Consider the following 24,230-nt stretch of genomic DNA (forward strand, 5'->3'; position numbering starts at 1 on the left):
TGCTATATCGCTATAAAGGACAAAGACAGGGAAAGGCTGTTTTCTTTTAAAGCATTAATAACAGCCCTTTAATACAGCGGTTCTAAACTTTAGCAACCCCACACCCATTCTGTTAAAAAGATTTGTGACCCTCGCCCCCCCCCCCAAGACTTTCTCTGCTTCCTCACTGGCACACACCACATGCTAACCAACCCCTTGTCAAAACAAACGCAACAAATCACATATGCTCCACACTGGCTTCCTTTCTTCAGCGTCCTCAAAAATGGTTTGGCATGTCATTTATCAGCTACACCTTAAAAACAAATTTAAGTAAAATGTTTGCATTGCCTCAACCTGGCCAACAAGGTAGGGATGCCAGCCTCCAGATCGAACCTGGGGATCCCCCAGAATTACAACTCATTTCCAGACTACAGAGATCAGTTTCTCCTGGAGAAAATGGACACGTTGGAGGGTAGACTCTGTGGCATTGTACCCCACTGAGGTCCCCGTCCTCCCCAGGCTCAGTCCCTAAATCTCAAAGATCAAGCCTGGATCTGGCAGCCCCCATCCACCACTGGTGGACTGGGGGGACCTGGCAACCCTTCTACAAGGTCCAAAGGAAGCGGACTCTCTGTTTTGATTTTGAATTTTTTTACAGATCTTCCTCCCAAGCCCTCCCTTTCTTTCTCACCTTCACATCTGGGACTGCCCCTTTTCAAAGTGCACACAGCAATCTGTGTGTGCCTCACAAAAGGCAGTTTGGGGAGGCAACATCAGGGTGCGGCCTTGGCCTCTATACCCTGTTTGTTGGGCCGCTGTACAAAACAGGATGCTGGACTAGGTGGACTACTGGTTGATCCAGCATCCCCGCAATGGCCCGCACTGCAGTCAGTTATTGGGGATGTTTTGGTTTTGTGCGCTGCAGATCCCTCTTGAACGATTAAATAAAGTTGGCCCTTTTATTATCCCAGCTCTGGTGTCAGCTCTCATTATTTACGCATCTGCGGACAAGAGTACATTATAAATATCCGAGCACATAAATAAATAGCATCATCTTGTTTCATTCAGTTGTAAATATGATTCACCACAGAGGAAAAAAGATCCACCCAAGTTCCCCAAGAAGTGAAAGTGAGCTGGACTTCACCAGCGGAGTGAAGCTTGTTGAAAGTGATACTGAGCTTGAGGGGGACGAGGTGGAGATTCATTTGCAACATCTCCCCACCATGAGCTATTATTGTCTCCACACCCTCAGCCCTATACTAGCCTTGACCTTCTGCTAAGTGAATGCCAGTGGGTGAACAGCCACTGTAGTGTGGGACTTAGGGATGCCAACTCTGGGTTGAAAAATTCCTGGAGATTTTAGGGGTGGAGCCCAGGGAGGGCGTGGTTTGGGAAGGAGTGAACTGGGGCCTTGAACATGCAAAGCTCATGTTTGTTTGTTTGTTTGTTTAATTTATACCCTGCCCTCAATTCCCAGCCAAGACTGGGCACAGGGCAGCTGACAACATATAAAATCTTACAGATTCATCAGGTGCAATAAAACAATCTCAATAAAAACGTACAAATTCAAAAAACGTAAAACCAGAATTTAGTCCGATCCGATGCCTTTATTGGCATAAAAAATAAAGCATACAAAAGCAAATACATAAGACCATATTATGCAAGGTACATCAGATCTCCATCGTTTTTACAGTAAAATTGATTTAAGTGGATTACTTAAATTTAGTCAGCCACCGATGGCTTTGAATCCTAAATCAGCTGCACCCCTCAGGCAGCCAGGGCCCCAGTTCTGTCAGTAATACAGGGATCGAATAAAGAACCGGGGAGGAGGCGGGGAGGGAGGCCAGCACAGATATAAACCCGTAGCTGTCCTCAACTATAGTTTTCTGCCACTGATGAGGGCCAGGCTTCATGATGCACCCGGCATGTGTCTGGTCATGGGTGTGCGATCGGACTCGCAGTCAGAGGTACATCGAGGGAACTCACCTTAAAAGGTGCTCATTCGCTCAGTGCTGCAAAGGTGGAGAAAGAGCTTCCAGTTTCCCTCCCACCCTGCTTCTAACAGTGGAAAGGTTGCAGCTTTTGCCCCATTTCTCTGGCTCCACATGCTCTTGGAAGGACACATGGAGCAGGAGAAAAGGATTTTAAAAACCCTCACCTCCCTTTACACTGGCAGAAGCATGGTGGGAGGGAAACTGGAAGCGCCTTCTCCACCCTCCCAGCACTGAGTGAATGAGCACCTTTTCAGGTGGCTTCCCCTGATGTACATCTGACTGCAAGGCCAGTCACACACCTGGGACCTGGCACATGTTCGGTGTAGCCCCTTGTGTGACTGAATCAAAGTGAGGGCGGGTGTTTTTTTGTCTGAGCAGGGCTTTAAATCTGTATTTTTCTGGTCAAAAGTTCAACATGTCGGCTCTCAAGTAACACAGCGAGGCTCAAAGATAAACCTGGGGGCTACTACACACCTCTCCTGTTTTTGTGGCATTTTTCAAGTGACAGCCTCCTTCACTACTTGGGGAGAAATTGCTGTGGGATTATTCGGGTTTGGCTATGGGACAGCCGGCAGCGGTTTGGGGTAGGCCTAGGTCTTTTACGCATGGCTGTTTCACTCGCTGTCACCCATCCAATGACTTCGGGTCTTTGTTTGGATTATGCATGCCATTTCTGACCATCAGAGGTCACCTCGCTCTCCCGCTGCGTTTCCCCCACGTTTTGCCCACGTTTTCAAATTTGAGATAAAACAGGTCCCTCAAAATGCAGACAAAACGCGGGGAAAGGCGGGGGGAGAGCGAGGCAACCTCTGACAGAAACAGCATGCATATTCCAAGGGATGGCGAGGGAAACAGCCATGCATAAAAAGACCCTAGATGCTGGAGAAAGCACCAGGCAATCCCGACGGAGCTGGTTTTGATTCTAAAAGCACCCTCTTTCTCTTGTTCGGTGAGAGATGCCAAGCAATCATGCATGGCGTAGCTGCTAGGCAAAACGTGTGGCGGAGCTTTTCTCTCTCTTTATATACGGTATATTGCAAGGTAGCAACAAAAGACAGGTTGTGGTTTGGCTTTGTTCTGTTTCCATCTTCAGATGCAACTGTGAGCAAGAGAGCAATTTGCATGGCTTGTCAGCTTTGAGCAAGCCGTGCAGAGATTCCAGTCATAGCCATTTTGATTGCTACCACAGCATCTATGCTTAAAAGAAGCATCTAAACCCATCTTGTAAGTTGTATTTAACCATCCTGTTTTCTGCAGAAGGGTCCTAGGAATTCTATTTTTACAAGCCAAATGCCAATCTCTGGGCTTTAGTTCTTGCTGAGCTCAGAAGCTGTGAAAGCACAAATTCTTTCCATGTTTGTAGAAATCCACCAGGTTTGTGTGTTTGTTTGATACTATTTATAGTCTTTTGAGGGTTGCCAAGCTCCAGATACTAGCTGGAGATCTGCTGTTACAACTGATCTCCAGCTGATAGAGATCAGTTCATCTGTAGAAAATGGCTGCTTTGGCAATTGGACTCTATGGCACTGAAGTCACTCCCCTCCCCAAACCCCGCCCTCCTCAGGCTCTGCCCCAAAAACCTCCCACTGGTGGTGAAGAGGGACCTGGCAACCCTACGTCTTTCTTTTTGGGACTTAAGGCAGATTACAAAGAGCGAGTCAATATAATCAGAAGGATGGGCTCTCTATATCAGAGAGACTAACTCCTCCATTGTTAGGGTTGCCAACCTCCAGGTAGTGTGCTGTTATTAAGCTGAGCAAACTGAGATAATGTATAACAAGCACACAGACCACAATAGTGATGCAAACAAACTTAAGTAATATCAATGTTGTAGCATGTATTAAAGCTCATACAAGAAATTGTTCAATCATTATAGTGACTGTCACTGTCACTCATACATGGATACTGCAAACATAACAAATAGTATACAAGAACCATAAAATGCCTCTAAATGCTAGAAAAGATCCTCCAAACAGGGTGGAATGGAGCGTGTCCCTAAGTAGCACTGTTCCAAGCATGCGCAGTAGTTGAGAGGTGCGCTACCCGAGCATGCGCAGTGGTGAAAACTGAAGATCTCCTACTATTACAACTAATCTCCAGCCGATAGAGATCAGTTCACCTGAAGAAAATGGCCGCTTTGGCAATTGGACTCTAGGCCATTTTCTCCAGGGGAACTGATCTCTGTAGTCTGCCGATCAGTTGTAATCCCAGGAGATCTCCAGCCACCAATGTTTGATCCATTGGGCTGCACTGGCACTTTGTGGATAGCTCAATGAAAATGTCAGCCTGGTGTGTTGCAATGGTGAAAAAGGCAAATTCTGTGCTGGGGTTTATTAGGAAAGGGATTGTAAAGAGAACAGCCAATATTATAAAGCCCCTGTATAGATCTAAGGCATGGCCTCATTTGCAATACTGAATGCAGTTCTTGGCACTGAATCTCAAAATGGCTATTGCGGAGCTGGAAAAAATACAGAAGAGGGCAATCAAAGTGATTAAAGGGTTGGATCATATTTCTTATGAGGAATAGCTGAAGAGTCTGGGACTTTTCAGTTTGGAAAACAGAAGACTAAAGGGGAGACATGGGTTCATAAAATTATGCTTGAGGTAGAGTGGGTGAGAAGGGAGATCTTTTTCTCTGTCTCCCAAAATACTAGAACTCAGGGGCACCCAATGAAGTTGGTGGGCAGTAGATTCAGGATGGACAAAAGAAAATACTTCTGAGCCAAACAAGAGATTAAAAGGTGGCATTCGCTGCCAGAGGATGTAGTGATGGCCACAGGCATAGATGGCTTTAAAAGGGAATTAAACAGATTCATGGAGGATAAATTCTATCAGCGGCTTCTAGTCATGGTGACTAAAGGGAACCTCCACATTCAGAGGCAGTCAACCTCTGAATACTGGGGCCCTGTTGTTGGCCCTCCAGAATAACTGGTTGCCTACTGTGTGAGACAGGATTAGGGTTGCCAGGTCCCTCTTTGCAACTGGTGGGAGGCTTTTTGGGTGAAGACTGAGGAGGGCAGGGTTTAGGGAGGGGAGGGACTTCAATGCCATAAAGTCCAGTTGCCAAAGTGGCCATTTTCTCCAGGCGAACTGATCTCTGTCGGCTGGAGAACAGTTGTAATAGCAGGATTGCTACACATCGCATCTCTTACCCTTCGTGGGAAGCAGAATGTAACCTACATCTTATGAATTTGTGAATATGTGAAACTGTAAGAAGAATATCCATTGAAGGACTGATGAAGAATTAAGAATTAAGAATTTGAAACGGCCCTATCCTCATTGTGAACTTGGCTTCTTCTATACAAGACTACATGGAAAAATTACCTGATGATGACTGATGTACTCTTATTAGAGACATTTTAAAATTCTTATTTGAATGTTCTCTCTATATATTTGTTATCAGTATAGTATACCTTGTTGTTGCATTGTAGGTCTCATATGTCTGTTTGTTCTGTTTGTTGTGTATATATCAACATATTTGTATCTAGTTAAGTAGCACATATAAATCCATGTTTGCACTGTATGCGTTTTTCGCTCTTGTACTGATTTCCTAATCTCCCTGATACTAGTACAGTGGTGTCTGATTTTTCTTCCAGCACCTGGAGGTTGGCTGGATCAGACCAGTGGTCTAGGGCTGTTGATTCGATTCGTCACGAATCGAAAAACAGCCGAATTTCCCCAGATTCGGCTGTTTTTTGGTTCGGGACAACCGAACTCAAAAAAGGTGGGAAACGGGGGTGCCGAATTCGCCGACTTCGGGGGTTCGGCAAATAAATTCAGCAGATTCGAGACGGGCCCTGCGCCTTCACGGGGCTTCCATGAAGGTGCAGAGAGTGCAGAGGGGTTTAAAGACCCCCCCTTCCCCCTTCCCGGGAGTCCCGAGAAGGCGGGCGGGGGGTTGTCAAGCCCCTCTGCACTCTCTGCGCAGAGAGCGCAGAGGGGTTTAAAGACCCCCTCCCCCTTCCCGGGACTCCCAGGAAGGCGCGCGGGGGGCCCTTTAAACAGGTCTGCGCCTCCCGGCTGGGAGGCACAAATCTGTTCCACCCCCCCTTTAAACAGATCTGCGCCTCCCAGCTGGTCGGCGAATTCAGCTCCCCCATTTCCCGCCTTTTTTGAGTTCGGTTGTCCCGAACCAAAAAACAGTTTTTTAAAACCCCTCTGCCCTGCCTGTGCAGGCAGAGCAGAGGGGCTTGCCAACCCACAGCCCCTCTTCCCGGGACTCCCGGGAAGAGGGGCGGGGGTCTTTAAACCCCTCTGCCCTGCCTGCGCGGGCAGAGCAGAGGGGCTTGCCAACCCACCGCCCCTCTTCCCGGGAGTCCCGGGAAGAGGGGGGGGGTTTAAACCCCTCTGCCCTGCCTGCGTGGGCAGAGCAGAGGGGCTTGCCAACCCACCCCCCTCTTCCCGGGACTCCAGGGAAGAAGGGCGGGGGTCTTTAAACCCCTCTGCCCTGCCTGCGCAGGCAGAGCAGAGGGGCTTGCCAACCCATCCCCCCTCTTCCCGGGACTCCCGGGAAGAGGGGCGGGGGGTCTTTAAACCCCTCTGCCCTGCCTGCCCAGGCAGAGGAGAGGGGCTTGCCAACCTACCGCCCCTCTTCCCGGGAGTCCTGGGAAGAGGGGTGGGGGTATTTAAACCCCTCTGCGCCCCCCGCGCTTTCAGAGGGCTTCCCCCCTATAGCCTTCAGGGGGCTTCCCTGAAGGCGCTCGGGGGGCCCTTTAAACAGATCTGCGCCTCCCTCCTGGGAGGCTCAGATCTGTTTAAAGGCCCCCCGCGCACCTTCAGGGAAGCCCCCTAAAGGCCCGCAGGGGGGCTGAATTTTCCCCCGAACTCCGGATCTCACCCGAATTTCGGTGATCCAAAGCAGGCCAGTTCGGACTTCGGCACGGCCCGAATTTAAAAGGGCCGAATTTTGCCGAACTGTACCGAATTTTTTTTCAGCAGCCCTACAGTGGTCCATCTTGTCCAGCATCCTGTCTCACACGGCGGGCAACCAGTTACCCCGGAGAGCCAACAACAGGGCATAGGGGCTGAGGCCTTCCCCTGTTTATTGCCTCTGAACGTGGAGGCTCCCTTTAGTCACCATGGCTAGCAGCCAGTAATAGACCTATCCTCTAGAATCCCCCTTTAAATTAATCTATGCCTGTGGGCATCACTATATCTTTTGGCAGTGAATTCCACATTTTAATCACTCATTCTTATGCCAGGCTTACAACTACCTCTGTGCTTCACTATGAACAGAAATGAATGGAGTATGCAAAAGGATTTTTTTATGCATTAGGTTATGCCATCAAAATGACTTGATAAGAATGTGTACAGTATACAGCTTGTGGGTTAGAAATTTTTACACCTTCCTGTTCTTGTGTGCTGGGGGTGGAATGGATGCCTGCGTTCGAGATCCATTTCCTGGAAGTGGTTTTAAATATATATTTTTTTTAAAAAAACTAGAAGAGGATAGATGGTACACCTGTTTCTGCAAGATATGGCTCTGTGGTTAAAGGGGAAAGGAGCAATTCAGCCCAAGCTGTCAAACCATTGAACGGGTTTTTGAATATACAAACTGATAAAGAAAAGGGCAAGCAAAACCACAAAAGTGCAGAGAAGTTGAATTACCCAAAGCAAATCTTTGTGTGCTATTCTGAAGCCGGCTAGTAAAATCTTTTACATACATGCACAGCCCTAAGAATAGCTGCCAACTGGGCAGGGGGGGAATAGTCCTGTCCCTTTAATAGAGCTTGAGATGTAGAAATGGGCAGTTGGAGCTTTTCATGGCATCAAAGTAAATAAATATTTATTTACCCCTGCTAATTGCCTACAGATTGAATGGATTAATATCAAATTCCTTTAATGACATCCACCGGTGGGGGATGGGGGGGGAATAAGGTTACCTCATCCAGGTTGGGAAACTCCTGGAGATTCGGGGACGGAGCCTGGAGAGGAACCTGCAGTGCCAGAGTCCTCCCTCCAAAACAGCCTTTTTTCCAAGGGAACTGATCTCTGTAATCTGGATATAAACTGTAATTCCAGGGGATCCCCAGGTCCCACCTGGAGGCTATCATCCTAGGGTTGCCAGGTCCCTCTTCACCATCGGAGGGAGATTTTTGGGGCGGAGCCTGAGGGGGGCGGGGTTTGGGGTGGGGAGGGACCTCAATGCCATAGAGTCCAATTGCCAAAGCGGCCATTTTTCTCCAGGTGATCTGATCTCTGTCGGCTGGAGATCAGTTGTATTAGCAGGTGATCTCCTGCTACTGCTTGGCAGTTGGCAACCCTATGGTATCCCTATATGCAGTGATCTCTAATAATACAGGCGTGTCATGGAAAGAAAGATTACATTTTAGCCCTAAGGCATAGAACCTCTCTGCTGGTATGTGTAATGTTTCTGAGCCCAAAGATAAATGCTACCAGGATAAGGAATGTCCTATTATGAACAGCCAATAAATTATCTTGTCTTTCAGTCTCTGTGCTTTCCTCTAGGACAAACTGAGAGCACCTCTGGATATTTTAGCACATCTGTCTGAGGTGTACAGCTGTCACACACTAGCAGCTGTTTTTATTTATTTTATTTTATTTATTGCGGTCTTTGACCAGTATTACAAACTTAAAAACATCATTAAAACAACAATAGTTCAATATAACAATAACAAAAATAGCTGCATGAACATTGGAACTAGTCAAATCACTATCAGCTATCACTTAAACACTTTACAGGATTCTTCCTCTCCTGCATTCCAGCCCTGTACATTTTTCTGTTCAATAAATCTCCCCAGAGACACTGTTGTCATGCAGAAATTAGGGATAAATATTCTTAGGTATATGTTGTGAGGTTTTTTTTTAAATTTGTAATTACATATGTTGACTACACTATGGTGTAAGCAGGCAGGCTGACTCGGCTTTAAGGGAGTATCAGTTCCCTAAAAGCAACAACGTGCATTTCTCAGCTCAGAATTGAACTGAGCCCCTGAAAAGCTGCCTTTGCAACTTTCTACGCTATGGACAGTAGTGTGGGTCAGATCCTATTACTCCGTTCCACTAAATCTACCTACAGTTAGAAAAAAATAGTTCTTTCAATAAAGGAAGACTTTTCTCCATCAGCAGGTCATTCTCTATTGGAGGAAGGCCTTCTCCCTTGAAAGAAGACTTAACAGAAAAAAGTCATGGGATCCAACTTAGTGGAAGGAAGTCATAGGATCCAATCTAGTGTTGTCTGCAAAATTTCCCCCTGTTTGTTATGACAGAACTTCTAATTTAGAAATCGTGTTAGGGAGTGCTAATAGGCGGAGGACTTACCCTAAAATCCCATGACCTTAGTTAGTTCTAGAACAAGGCAAGACTGCTGTTTAAGATGTTTTTGTTTCCATTCATATTAAAGCCATTTTAAGCCATTCCTCAATCTGGTTGTCTTTATCAGTAGACCAAACAATATTTCATGGTGTCAGAAGTGGAGAACAGGGAGTGCACTGGTGTGCTGTAGTGGTTGTTGGTAGAATAGTTAACCCAGCAAAGGTGCACAACTGGATTGAAGTGTAGACAAAGCTTTATTCAGGAACTAACATACTTGACAGGGAAGAAGAGAGACAGAGACAGGGTCCTAACTACACGACTAGCTGAGAAAGAGAGCAAGAGTGAGAGTAGAACTTCAGAGAAGAAGGAAAATATTGCTGTCAGAGTAGCAATCCAGAGACAGACAAGGAATGACACTTAACAGGAGAGAAGGTGCTGACCTCGCTATCCCATCTGTCTTCTTGCTGCCCCTGCATAGGGTTGCCAACCTCCAAGTGGTGTAAGTTATATAGACTGTGTACTTTGGATAACCTCCAAGTGGTGGCTGGAGATCTCCTTCTATTACAACTGATCTCCAGTTGACAGAGATCAGTTCCCCTAGAGAAAATGGCTGCTTAGGCAATTGGCATTGAAGCCCCTCCCCTCCACAAACGCCGCCCTCCTCAGGCTCCACCCCCAAAATCTCCAGGTATTTCCCAACCTGAGAGGGGCTGTGGCTCAGTGGTAGAGCATCTGCTTGGCATGCAGAAGGTCCCAGGTTCAATACCCAGCACCTCCAGTTAAAGGGACTAGGCAAGTAGGTGATGTGAAAGACTCTGGAGAGCTGCCGCCGGTCTGAGTAGACAATACTGGCTTTGATGGACCAAGGGTCTGATTCAGTAGAAGGCAGCTTCATGTGTTCATGTACCCCTGCAGAGTCTTCCTTTCTTCTTTGTATACCAGATGTTGCCTATTCCAACAGTGGTTAGTATGGTTACGATCTGGAAGGCCCAGGTTTGAATTCCCCCTCTGCTGTGGAAGCTCACGGGGTGACCTTGGGCCAGTCGCACACTCTCAGCCTAACTTGCTTCACAAGGTGGTTGTGAGGAAAAAATGGAGGGCAAGAGAATGATGTAAGCTGGTTTGGGTCCCTATTGGGGAGAAAAGCCAGGGTACAAATGAAGTAAATAAGAATATAAGAACATAAGAAAGGCCCTGCTGGATCAGACCAAGGCCCATCAAGTCCAGTAGTCTGATCACCCAGTGGCCAACCAGGTGCCTCTAGGAAGCCACAAACAAGACAACTGCAGCAGCACCATCCTGCCTGTGTTCCACCGCACCCAATATAATAGGCATGCTCCTCTGATACTAGAGAGAATAGGTATGCAGCATGACTGGTATCCATTCTAACTAATAGTCATGAATACCCCTTCCACTCCTCTCTTAAAGCCCTCCAAGCTTTAAATAAATCAACTGGAGGTAGGGTTGCCAATCTCCAGGTAATAGCAGAAGATCTCCTGCTGTTGCAACTGATCTCCAGCCGATAGAGATCAGTTCACCTGGAGAAAATGGCCGCTTTGGCCATTGGACTCTATGGCATTGAAGTCCCTCCCCTCCCAAACCCTGCCCTCCTCAGGCTCCGCCCCAAAAATCTCCCGCCAATAGCGAAGAGGGACCCTGCAACCCTAACTGGAGGGCTATTTTGCTGCTGTACGGCTAGACCCAGAAGACAGGGGAGCTAAGAGAATACCACCCAAAGAAAGCAAGAAAGCCTGTTTGACCATTGCTGAATAGAAGGAACCTTAATAAATGTGAATATGTTGCAGTCACCATCTAGCCTGCAGTTGATTTATTCACTTCGCTTATACCCTGCCGTTCTCCCCAAAGGGACTCCAAGAGGCTCACGTCGGCTGCACACACTCCGACTAACTTACTTCACAGGGTGCCTCTGAGGGTAAAACTGAGGAGAGGAGAATGACTTAAGCCAGTTTGGGTCCCCATGTTACAAAATTAAGAAGGGTCAGTGAAAACCATGGCTTCGGAGACTTGAAAGCGTCTCTGATAAGGGACAGAGTTATCTGAGGTGTCAGAGGCAGTCCTCAGAGAATGACTGCTACATCGGGATATGCGCCCCTAGGCAAAATTCTTCAGATATGCAGGGACGGTGAAGGTACAGATCAAAGTTCTGAATTCAGCCAGAGGTGTCATTCATTCCTTTAACTTACTAGCAAGGGGCAAAGGGCAAGAGAGGCATCTTCTAAGACAGAAAGACCTTCCTTCAAGCAATTGCTTAAGGGGAAATAGAAAAAAGACACACAGAGCCCAAGCAGATCTACACAGAAGGATGCCAAAGATTATTAAATGGGGCTTACTTCCAGGGAAGTTTCCTTAGGATTGCACAGAGATGTGAAGAAATTATGAAATGTTCCTTAGTTTTTATCTGAAGAGGTTATCAAAGATGACCAGTAAGGCCAAAACTGGATTGAACCAAAATCAAAGTTGCTGGTTTCTCTAGAATATCCCAATATTGGCAAGGTTGTGCATTTCATTGTTGTATCACATATACAACCTTTATTGGCATAAACATAAAAAAAAACAATTACAAAAACGTCAGGAGTCAAGAGAAAATCTCCTCCTAGTAGCATAGTAGAGAAATTTCGCTACCAATTCAATGATATTCCTGTTCTTTGTTACAACAAGTTTACAAGTTTTACAAATTTTACAAATTTTACAATGATCAGATAGCCCCTCAAGAGATTGCAGCAAAAATGGCATGGTTGAGAAGCGGCATTGCACAATATTGCAATGTCACTTCCAGCTGCACCCAGAAGTGACATCATAACTCTATGCTTTTTTACCATAGAGATCAGGGAATTCCTAGAGAATCACATTGTCACTTCCAGGTACCACCAGAAGTGACATTGTGTTGCTCTCACAGGAGCTAAGAGGCTGGTTTCTAACCCTTGCAACTTGTGAAGAATAAGATGTAGTTAAATGTGTATTTGTATTACAGGACCATACTAAGCAAGGATATGAGGCATTCGTACAAGAACACTAGGATTTGTTCACAGCATTGGGCTGTTTGATTGGTCAACACTGTTCTCCACCCATGTAGGATAGTGCCATTTACCTTTCAGGATTTGGATGTAGTTTAAAACATATGAAAAACCAACATACTGGGAAAGCTCTTTAGTAGATATGGAGAAGCATGATGGTCAGCTGTGCACATACTTGAATCCAAGAGACCTCAATGTACAACCATATTGGTCCATGCAAAGTCCAAAACTAAGAATTAAATCAGTGTAATACTTTTTTTTTTTTTTGCTGGGAAATCACAGCTGACATTGCAACACTGTGGGGTTTTCAAGGCAAGAAACGTTCAGAATGGGTTTGCCATTGCCTGCCTCTGTGTCACAACCCTGGTCTTCTTTGGTGATCTCCCATCTAAATACTAACCAGGGCCAACCTTGCTTAGCTTACGGAGATCTGATGAGATTGAGCTGGCCTGGGCCATTCAAGTTAGGGCAATACCTTTTATTAGGACTAACCTGTTTGTGTAAGTTTTTGAGCTCACCAGAACTCAGGCTGGATGTCAAAAGAAAGCACTTCAAGTTGCCAACTATAAAAAAGTAATTGTCAAGTCTGTGAATGTCAACTTTTTTAGCAAGCTGGATGTTTCTTCAGGACTTTGGCAGATGAAGTTAGCAGAAGAGTGCTCCAAACTGTGTATACTCAATACTTCATTTGGATGGTTCAGTGTTCTGTGCTTGCCATTTGGTCTCACATTTGCCCTGGAACTATATGAATAGACCATACTTATGCTATATGAGCATGTCAGTGGGGTGGACAAATCCATATGTGATGTTTGGGGTGCAACAAAAGGAGAGCATGATCAATTACATCTGAATACTACAAGAACTGCAAACTTAAAACTGAACAGTGAAAAAAATGTTCTGTGTTACAGAGATGTCATTTCTGCAAAGGGATAAAACCAGGTGAAAAGAAAGTACTGTGCCATAATCACTGTCAGAGAAAGATGTCTTTTTTTGGGGGGGGGGTTGGAAAATTTGTCTCTAACTTGTCCACAACAACAGCTGGGATGCAGAGCAGGATGAATTCTTAAAGCAATACCTGATGCAGCAGTCAGTCTACACCCCAAAAAGAACCAGCAATATTTCAGGGGATTCCTTCTAAACCAGATTGGGAGCAGTGATCTTGCAAAATCATGATGAGAGTTGGCTACCAGTGGCATATGCCTACAAATCTCTCACTGATAAAGAAACCAGATACGCAGCTGGAGAAAGAGCAACTCAGTATATAATTTGCCAGTGGACATTTTAATTTAGTTAGCAAATTATTGAATGGCTGTCCATTACAAATCCAGAATGATGATCAAGCTATATAAATGTGATCTGGCTGTGAACTGTGAACCCGGCAAACTTTGATGCACTTACCAAGGCAGTTCCCTGCAATTGTGGTATTAGAAAAGATTTTGGATAGTGAAATGAAAGTCTATGCGGTTGATGATCACACCACTTACAGTGGCAAATTTAAAAAACTGCATGTATTAAAGAAGAAACTGATAAAGATCCAACATTGCAGACTTTAATCCAACTTGTGACACACAGTTTTCCTGTACAGCATTTAGACTGCTTGTCAAAGACTGGGCTTTTTAGTACACATCTAGCCCAAACTTCTCTCAGAAAGATCTGTCCAGTCTGACAAAGAAAACTTTTGATAGTAGTGGTGATTTGTATAAGTACTAATAAAAGGTACTGCCCAGATTTAGGGAATGATGGGTCCCCTGCTCAGCTTTTAATTGGGAGGCACACTAGAGCTAAACTGCCCATAACAGCTCATTTACTGAAGTCTAATAATGAAAGGCTCAGCAGGATGAAGGGAATTCAGAAGCTGAAACAAAAATATTATTTTGGCAAGACAGCCTGTGATATTCCCAGACTTAAGCCAGGCGACCAAGTTTGCATGGGAAATCAGTCTATTAGTATGTGAAGTCAAAAAGGCATAAGTTGTAGAATAGCCATATCCAAGGTTTTTTGCAATCCAGACTGCCAATGGAAACACTTTACATTGTAAGCATCCTGACATAACAGGGTGTTCCCCAGAGGACTCAGAAGGCACTGGTTCCAGTTGCAGTCAACTATTAGGTAATGCAATCAAGAGGAATATGACCATCAACAGGAGGGCCCATAAAATATACTTGGTAAATCAATACTGAGGTGTTTTCAACTAGAAAAAGACCAAGCTCCCAGAACGACTTGTAGAGCTACGTTAATGTATGATGAACACAGTGTATTTTATTATTCTGACTGGTAAGGATCATTTATATATATAATATATCTTCATTATATATTTTGAATATGCAGGGTTTGTTTTATCTATTTTATTTGGTTATCATATAATAGTTGAGGGGGAAGATATAGCGATAGACATTTATTTATTTATTTATTTATTTGTTTGTTTGTTTGTTTATTTATAGACATTCCCTTATATTTTGCAATGTTAGGGAACTGGTAACCTGTGGACTTCCCCTAAGATGGCATGACCTTGTTTTGTTCTAGAGCAAGGGATCCAGTCTGGTTGAAACTTTGGGCAGTTTTGGAATTCTCAGAACAAATAGTAGGTGCCCCAACTAAATGGCTGCCATGTGGGCTGGGTCCAGTCACAAAGCACCGGAAGGTTTCAATCTGAGCATCCTTCTTTTAAGATGGAGGCCACTGTTTCCAAATAGGTGTTTCCAGCACCTCCCACACTGTGCCAGTGAAGTGGAGAAAAGCCAGGATTGGCCCTTTCCTTTGGGAAAGAAGGAAGTGTGCAGTGGGAAACACATTGATGGGGCACCATTGTTGGGGATAATGGTTCTAGAGTGAAATTTGGAGACCACTGTGCAATACGTTGTTCTTTGTAGTAAAGCTGTTCTCAGCCATTCCTCATTCTAGTAGTCTTTATCTGTGGACCCAATAGGATTGCCAGCTCCGGGCTGGGAAAGACCTGGAGATTTTGAGGGCGGAATCTGAGGAGGGTGGGGTTTGGAAAGGGGAGGGGCTTCAATTGGAGGGAGTCCAATTGCCAAAGCTGCCATTTTCTCCTGGGGAACTGATTTCTATCACCTGGAGATCAGTTGTAATAGCAAGAAATCTCCAGCCACCACCTGGAGGTTAATAGAAAGATAGACACTTCTGTGTATATAGTAGTTAAACCAAAATTCACACAGAAAACAAATATTCCAAGCAATTTCAATATAATTCCAATATTACCATCATAATGCAAAAGTCATATCCAAGCACAGGTCATAAATTACAAAGTCACATGTATTGTTCACAAGTAGGTGCATACAAACAGGTAAGTGTATAATCCTGGTTTTAAATATAGGTAAGTAAACACATCACCATGTATATAATAATTCTAACAATATTTTTTCTTCTTCTTTAGCAACAATATATTCATCTGAAGTCAGACAGGTGAGGAAGACGGCCGTTTCGTTCTTCATCAGTTCCTCAACCTTAATCTTTTCACTTGATACGTATTTCTTTTTTTATCTTATAAGCACAAGTTTAAACTCCCCATGGGTAGAAGACTGATCCTTCTGCCTAACAACCCTAGGACCCAACATCACCCTAGGTTGGCAGCCCTAGGACCCAAAATCACGCAATGTCCCCTCCTAAGTGGCCACAGGCAGCCATTGTCTGCTGCATGCTTTCTCCCACAACATGATTTGCCAGAGTTGATTCTTCAGACAATTCTTTCCAAGGGAAAGACCTGCTTATTCATATTGGTACAGGAGGAAACACCTGAGGAGGCTGAGGCCCCTCTCTGAGGCTGCGATCCGGACCGCGTCGCTGTTTGCAGTATAGATGGGGAAACCATGGCGAAATCTCAGCCACTGAGCTCATGAAATCATGTGCTCCTTGCAGCATATAAAAGGCTCTGCGTGTGGTACTTATGTACCGCCTGCTGACCAAAAAAAGGAAGTTTCTATCAGTTGCTCTTCACAGAATCAGTCTACTCTCTACACTGGTAACTAGCTGGTACTCACATTTCCTTTGCGGTGTGTGTAACCTTACAGCGAAAGATCATGGACAGAGGTGAGTTCTTTCTCCCTCCTTTGCTAAAAACTGAAAATGCTGTGCGGAGACCTAGAAATGGAGAATCCTGGGTTCATATCCCCCCTTGACATGAATTTATTTATTTATTTATTTTAATGTTTAAAAAATTACTAGAAATATTTCTATCTCATGTTATCTCCCTGGACTCAAGGCAGTGGTGAAATTCACTGGGTCCCCTTGAGCCAGTCACTATCTCTCAACCAACCTCCCTCGCAGGGCAGTTGTGTGGATAAAATGGAGGAGGGCAGAACTATACATGATCCTCAGTGGAAGAATGGGATTAACAGACAGACAGACAGACAGACAGACAGACAGACAGACAGACAGACAGACAGACAGACAGACAGACAGACAGACAGACAGATAGATAGATAGATAGATAGATAGATAGATAGATAGATAGATAGATAGATAAGGGGCTAGAATGACTGCTGGGAATTGTCTACCCGTTGCTGTAGGGTTTAAATTTATCTGAAGCTAAGCACATTGTCTGATCAGAATCTAAATTGGGGGAGAGCCGCTTACAAAATTAACAGTTAAATGTTTTCTGCTGTCCTAAACTATAATATTAAACCAGTTGTAATCTAAAGAATAAAAGCTATCAGTTCCTTGGGGGAGGGAATCAGGTTTTAAAAGGACTGTGTAAACTGCTAATTTAGGTGAGACCACTGAAATTTGAAGCTTACTTGAGAAGCTCATTTGGGGCATCATCATTTGCATTGGCTTCCTATTAACTTCTGGGCACAGTTCAGAGTGCTTTTTGGACAGACTAGCCCTTAAACTTGAGGGTCACATCTCTTGGAATAGCCTTTAGCACCTGGCAGCCTCTATGCCAGTTCTGGTCCTCTGAATAGTACCAACTGGGACAGGGACAGCTGTCCACAAAGCCCTTTGGCTAGGGATGCCAGCCTCCAGGTGAGACCTGGGGAATTACAGCTCATCTTCAGAGATGAGAAAATGGATGCATTGGAGGGTGGACTCTGTGGCATTGTGCCGCACTGAGGTCCCTGTCCTCCCCAGGATCCATCTCCAAAACTACAAGAGTTTCCCAACCTGGATCTGGCAACTATACCACCCCCATCACCCTCCAGTGGCCAGGGTTTTCAAAGACCTTAAACCTCCCTAGTTCAGCCCCTGATTAAAATGGACCTACAGTAAGGCTAATTGCTGACCAGGCCTTGGAGATAGGATTGCCAGATCTCTCTTCACAACCTGCAGGAGATTTTGGGGGCGGAGCCTGAAGAGGGTGGGGTTTGGGGAGGGGAGGGACTTCAATGCCATAGAGTCCAATTGCCAAAGCGGCCATTTTTCCCCAGGTGATCTGATCTCTATTGGCTGGAGATCAGTTGAATTAGCAGGAGATCTCCTGCTACTACCTGGCAGTTGGCAACCCTACTTGGAGACCAGGTCCCAGGTCTATTCTCTCCAGGATCAGAGGAGCATGCTGAATATATTAGGTGCTGTGGAACACAGGCAGGACAATGCTGTTGCTGTCGTCTTGTTTGTGGGCTTCCTAGAGGTGCCTGGTTGGCCACTGTGTGAACAGGCTGCTGAACTTGATGGGCCTTGGTCTGATTCAGCGTGGCTTTTCTTATGTTCTTATGACCACCTTTTTGCCTATACAAGCGTCAATCTCCAGCTGCATCTCTGCATCACTCAGTGTACTGCACGATCTGTCCAGATCACAAGTCACAGCCATCCTCCCGCTTGGCAAGTGGCTTTTCAGAATAAAACCAGGTGACAAATGTTTGCCTGTAAATGCTTTGTGGACAACAGTGTTCCAATCATCCCTAAATTACAGAAGTGAGTGCTGATGTAGCTTCTCCTTTTGACGTGTAGGTCTGACACTGTATGCGTTTCTCTTTTGTTCAGATAAACAGCTGAAGGTGGTCCTCATTTTGAATCTTCCTCTACTGTTCCAGGTATGAAGCTTGCAAAAATTATTTTTGTTCTCTGATCACTGTCCTTTGATTGATTGGTGCTGGAGGTTTAGGGCTGAATGGACCCGGGCAACCACTTGGGGCAGGTATGAAGTGCTTGCCATCCCATGAAGCATCCACTCAACAGCTGGAACAAATAGTACAAGCAACTCAAATTCACTGGCAAAGGTGGCAACAGCTGCAGTAACACTAGGGATGCCAGCCTCCAGGTGGGGACCTGGGGATCCCCCGGAATTACAGCTCATCTCCAGACTACAGAGATCAGTTCCCTTGGAGAAAATCGATGCTTTGGAGGGTGGCTCTATGGCACTGTACCCCGCTGAGGTACCTGTCCTCCTGAGGCTCTGTCCTCAAATCTCCAGGAGTTTCCCAACCTGGATCTGGCAACCCTACCCCCCATCCCCCACTGGTGGCCAGGGGGGACCTGGCAACTCTATCTAGCGCGGTGGAACATGGGTCCATCCTAAGGCTGTGCATATTGATAAACCCGAACCGAAAATGAACCCAAAATTAGCCGTTACGGCAATTTTTGGGATTCAGGTTTACTGAACACCAAAACCTGGGGGTCTGCCCGAAGCTGAATAGGCTTCTTCAGTTTTGGCTATTCCCGTTTGCTCAGATGCCAGACTCCATGCTTTCTCCCATTTTTCTATCTTTATTTTTTTGACAGGCTTTGTTGGGGCCCCATAGTTGGGGCCCTTTTGAGGTCGAGGTCATGTAATCGGAGACAAATTGGTCTGACCAACCATTCACTGGGTTGATATGGATTAAGCATAAGTGTTTTTTAAAAGACAAGGCTCACCAAGTCCCATCCGGAGGGATATACCACCAGGCTTCCGAAGCCTGACATCACCAGGCTTCCGAAGGAGAGATGAGCGATCTCCTTCAGACAGCCCAGTGGTCGAGACTTTGGCTGGCTCTGATATCACCCCCCCACACACACACACACACACAAAAACCTGCTCTGAAACTAAAGGTCACCTTGAGTAGAGGCTTTACTTCTCCGCACCATGACCATCTCTTGAAATCAGATTTTTGATGGCCATAATAAAGAACTGCTCACAGGATGTCATTTGCCACCAAAAGAAATGTTTTCTGTGCCTTGTTTTTCTTACATTTAAGTCTTTCCCCTCAGTTTGGAAGCTAATTTGCATGGACATCATGCTATGTGCCCCAGATATGAAGGCAGCCCCCAGACTTTGAGGGGTCAGCCTGGCAATTTGCTTTTTCCGCCAGTCCTCGCCGACGCTGAACTTACGAACCTGAAAACCAATGGAAATCTCAGCTCTCAAATGCCTGGAGGATAGGGATGACCTCTTTGAGGTCCCATAAAATTGGACCCCCTGTCCCAAACTTCACCAAACTTTGGTGTCCGTCTAAGGAGAGTGCCTTGCAGCTATGCTGCAAATATGGGGACTCTACCTCCAAAAAAGGCCCCACAGGAGTTTTGAAAAAAACCCCATAGTCCAGGGGTTTGCAAACTGCAGCTACCGAGCCGCATGCGGCTCTTTGGCCCATTGAGTGCGGTTCTCAGAACTTGGTTTGGAGCCCCTGCTCTCGCGCCGGCAGCCGGGCTGTGGAGCCGGCGCGCCTAAGCGAGAGAGAGAGCGCGTGAGAGAAAGCAGGCGAGCGGGCGCGCTGTCTCTCCCCCCCCCCCCCCCGCCGTGGAGAATGGCCAGGTCCCCCTTTCCCTTGCCCTCAATGGTTGGGAGGCTAAAGCCTCCCCTCTAGCTGCGCGATTGCTGGGCAGGCGGCTCGGCGGTTCCTGCCCCCCCCCCCGCCCGCCTATCAGCTGTTGGGCGGGGAGGGCTTCTTTTGGTAGACCTGGCCTCCGGCTGAGTCCCATTGGGAGGCCATGTCTACCCATTGGCTTTCTTGGCGGTAGACCTGGACTCCGAGGAGGAGGAAAAGTCCCCCTTCAGAGGCCAGGTCTTCCAATTGGCTTCTATGGGCCTCCGGAGGCCAGGTCTACTGCCAAGAAAGCCAATGGGTAGACCTGGCCTCCCAATGGGACTCAGCCGGAGGCCAGGTCTACCAATAGGCTTTTATGGCAGTAGACCAGGCCTCCAGACGAAGACTAGACGGGGAGGGGGAAATGGCGGGGACTTACAATTTAATTTTTATCAATAAATAAGATCACTATTAAGTATGATATCTATTCAGTATACCTATAGTTTAATTAAGACTTAAAACTTTAATTAAAGTTTATTAAGTTAATAAACAGTGTACCTACCTATATAATTTAAGTTTAAGAAATTTGGCTCTCAAAAGAAATCTCAATTGTTGTACTGTTGATATTTGGCTCTTTTGACTAATGAGTTTGCCGACCCCTGCCATAGACTATAGTGGGCCTGAATTTTTTCGGTAAACTAGAAATAAGCCAAATACTGATATTTACCGATATGGGTATTCAGCTTATTCCAGGTTTACCGACAAAAATTGGTCCCAACAAACCGAAACCCAAATTTATCGAAATTTCTTTTTTGCACAACCCTAGTCCACCCAATTTTGGTGTAAGTTCACAGTCTGATTAAAAGTGATGTGAAATGTGAGTTGGGTTGACGGAACCCCAAACCCAACATGCATTTCACATGTGGCCCAGTGATCATCTTGAAAACAGTGTGCGTGTGTGGGAGGGGACAACTGGCTCTAGAGCACGGCACAATGGCAGGAGGGGATTCAACATTACCCCCCTTCCACTCTGTGCACATTTGCCTGGATGGGGGAGAATGGCCACAGGGGTGATACTGTTTATTCCACTGCTGGTTCCATGTCCCTCCTGGGCAACTGTCCAATTCTGCATATTACACAACTATTAAAGGGACAGGACATTTCCCCCCCTGGACAGTTGGCAACCTTGGCACTAAGCTGAATAGAGCAGGGTTGCGAACTTTGGCTTGGAAAATTCCTAGAGATTATTTTTTTGGGGGGGGTACCTAGGGATAGTGAAATTTTGGGTGAGGAGGGAGCTTAGTGGGGATGTGATGCCATAAAGTCTACCCTCCAAAACAGCTATTTTCTCAAGTGGATTTGACCTTTGTAGTCTGGAGATCAGTTGTCATTCTGAGAAAACTCCAGGCCCCACTTTGAGTTTGGTTGCCATTAAGCCAAGGTATTAAAAAGCTGGATAAATAGAGGGGGTGCCTCATCTGGGCTGCCATTTTATCTGTTTTTTTTATGGCTGAAATGCCACTGCCATAAAAGTTCGCTTTCTGTGTTCCCTCTACTTTTCCTTTTCATTATACTGGAGGTGGGCAAAGGAAAGAATTTAAGGTGTCCTTGGCAGGACGTTCCACACAGGCCTTAATTCTGAAGGTAGTGTTGAGAAGCCCAAAGGAATGGAAGGTGTAGGCAACCATATGGTCAATTTTGTGGTCCGCTTTGGTTCCTCCTGGAGGAACTTATGTGGCAAGTTTGGAGCCAGGATGAGAAAGTTATCTAAATTTTTCTCCATGTACACACACACACATCTGCAAGCACATACACACTTTTAAGGAAAAACACATTTTTTCAAGGAAAAGGGATGTATAGTCTGCTGGTTTCTCCTTCCTTTTTCTTCTGGCCATGTTTCTTCAGGTACACCCACAAGATGTGGTGAGAGCCCTCGCTCATTGAACCCCCAACACTACCGAAAGCTTTTGTCTCTGCAAGTTCTCTGTGTATGTAAAAAGGTAAAGGTCCCCTGTGAAAGCACTGGCCCACCGGGTCATTCCTGACCCATGGGGTGATGTCACATCCCGATGTTTATTAAGCAGACTTTGTTTGCGGGGTGGTTTGCCAGTGCCTTCCCCAGTCATCTTACCTTCACCCCCAGCAAGCTGGGTCCTCATTTTACCGACCTCGGAAGGATGGAAGGCTGAGTCAACCTTGAGCCGGCTATCTGAAACCAGCTTCCGTTGGGATCGAACTCAGGTCGTGAGCAGAGCTTGGACTGCAGTACTTTCCTTTATCCCTTAGAAGCTCCTTGATCCATTGATCCTGAGCAGCTTATATCTAATGTTTGAGGGACATAAGGTCTTAACAAATCTCGCCACTGACAATGTAGCCGGACTGCAGTACTGCAGCTTACCACTCTTCCCCACGGGGCTCATCTGTGTGTGTACACATGTCAATATATCTAACAGTCAACACGGCCCCACCTGTGATACTTAAATCTCCAGATCAGGGTCATGTACAGACTATGGACATTTTCCTGCAGAGTTGGGGACACCCCCCCAGGTTTGCAGAAAAATAGAAAACCTGGGGGGAAATGGAAGGGTGATGGTGAAATCGCCCAAAAGAGGGGAGCATTTGCTTGGTGCACACAGAAAGCACTGTGATTGGAGCCGCTGCCAGCATTGCCTCCATCTCTCTCCCTTTGTGTGTGTGGTAGGGTTGCCAACTTCCAGGTAGTGGCAGGAGATCTCCTGCTATTACAACTGATCTCCAGCCAATAGAGATCAGATCACCTGGAGAAAATGGCCGCTTTGGCAATTGGATTCTATGGCATTGAAGTCCCTCCCCTCCCCAAACCCCAAACCCCGCCCTCCTCAGGCTTCACCCCAAAAACCTCCCGCCAGTTGCAAAGAGGGACCTGGCAACCCGTGGGGGGGGGGGAGAGAAAGCTGCTCAACAGTTGTATCAGAGGCGAAGAGCCAAGATTTGGATAGGTTGGGTGCACAAGCGCCAGTATTGCTGCTGCTTCTTCCTCCCCCCCCTCCCCTGGCAGGCCCATGTCTGAACAGCCCACAGGTTGAGCTGAAATACCAGCAGTGGGTATTTGAAGAGCATCCTCCTTGACAACGTTTGCAGAGACTGAGGGGGTTGCGCTGCCATGACGGACAAAGGAGGGGGTGATATGGGGCAGGCAAGGATGGTTGACTGCCTGTGTGGGGCCCACAGCAAAGAGTAGAGTGGGTGGGTATGCCAAGTGGTAAAAAGGAGGGGAGTGGGTGGCAGGGAGGTGAGACTGAGGAAAGAGGGAGCAGGGGGAGGGCAAAGGAGAAGTAGGGGTCAGTGGTGGGAGAAAGGGGGCGAAGAAGTAGGGTATAGAGGGGAAAAGATGGGAGAAGGAGGTGACAGTGGGAGGAAAGGGGGGAGAACGGTGGCTGGGGTGGTTATGATGGTCAACTCAAGCTTGGGAAATTCCAGGAGATTTGGGGCAGTACCTGGAGGGGCTTTATTTGGGAAGGGCAGAGGGCTCAGTTGTGACGTGGAATCACACTAGGGCTTCCATTACTCCTAGACTCTGTAGGGTTGCCAACCTCCAGGTGGTGGCTGGAGATCTTCTGGGATTACAACTGATCTCCAGGCAACAGAGATTAGTTCATCTGGAGAAAATGGCCACTTCAAAAGGTGGGCTCTATGGCATTATACCCCATTGAAGTCCCTCCCCTCCCCAAACCCCACCATCCCCAGGCTCCACCCCCAAAATCTCCAAGTATTTCTCAATCCAGAGCTGGCAACCCTAACTATACCATTGAATCACCCTCTGAAGCTGCCATTTCCTCCAGGGGAACTGTCTGAAGATCAGTTGTAATTCTAGAAGAACTCCAACTCCCACCTGGAGGTTGGCAACCCTACTGGTGGGTGTCAGAAGCTCAAGGAGAAAGGAGTAGCTAGTGAGGAAATCTAATTCGCATGCACAAACAACCCTTGTGAGTTTCTCATGGGTCCGACCTTGTCAATATATCTAATTTTCAGCACGGCCCCATCTGTGGATACTTAAATGGGGACCTTGGACTGACAAGACAGATCTTTGTACAAACCTTAGAAAAGTCCCAGGTTTGCAGAAAAATCTGAATTATATTAGATTAGATTAGATTAGATTAGATTAGATTAGATTAGATTAGATTAGATTATATATACCCCCCCCCACACACACACACACACCAATGATAAAAACAGTGCCTTGGTCCGTAGTGGTGGTTGTTAAGCAATGACAAAAGTATTGTCAGCCT

The 24,230-nt window shown here is 46.2% G+C and overlaps 1 protein-coding gene across 1 annotated transcript in view; it reads left to right on the forward strand.

The window, feature by feature from the left end:
* Nucleotides 1–24,230, forward strand: part of CCR7 (C-C motif chemokine receptor 7) — a 38,666-nt gene that overhangs the window by 9,371 nt on the left and 5,065 nt on the right. The window contains exon 3 of the mRNA XM_056864644.1: nucleotides 18,224–18,273. Coding sequence (XP_056720622.1) covers nucleotides 18,224–18,273 — 50 coding nt within the window. The remainder of the gene's footprint in view (nucleotides 1–18,223; nucleotides 18,274–24,230) is intronic.

The sequence above is a fragment of the Euleptes europaea genome, chromosome 18 (assembly GCF_029931775.1).
Source record: "Euleptes europaea isolate rEulEur1 chromosome 18, rEulEur1.hap1, whole genome shotgun sequence".
Taxonomy (NCBI): domain Eukaryota; kingdom Metazoa; phylum Chordata; class Lepidosauria; order Squamata; family Sphaerodactylidae; genus Euleptes; species Euleptes europaea.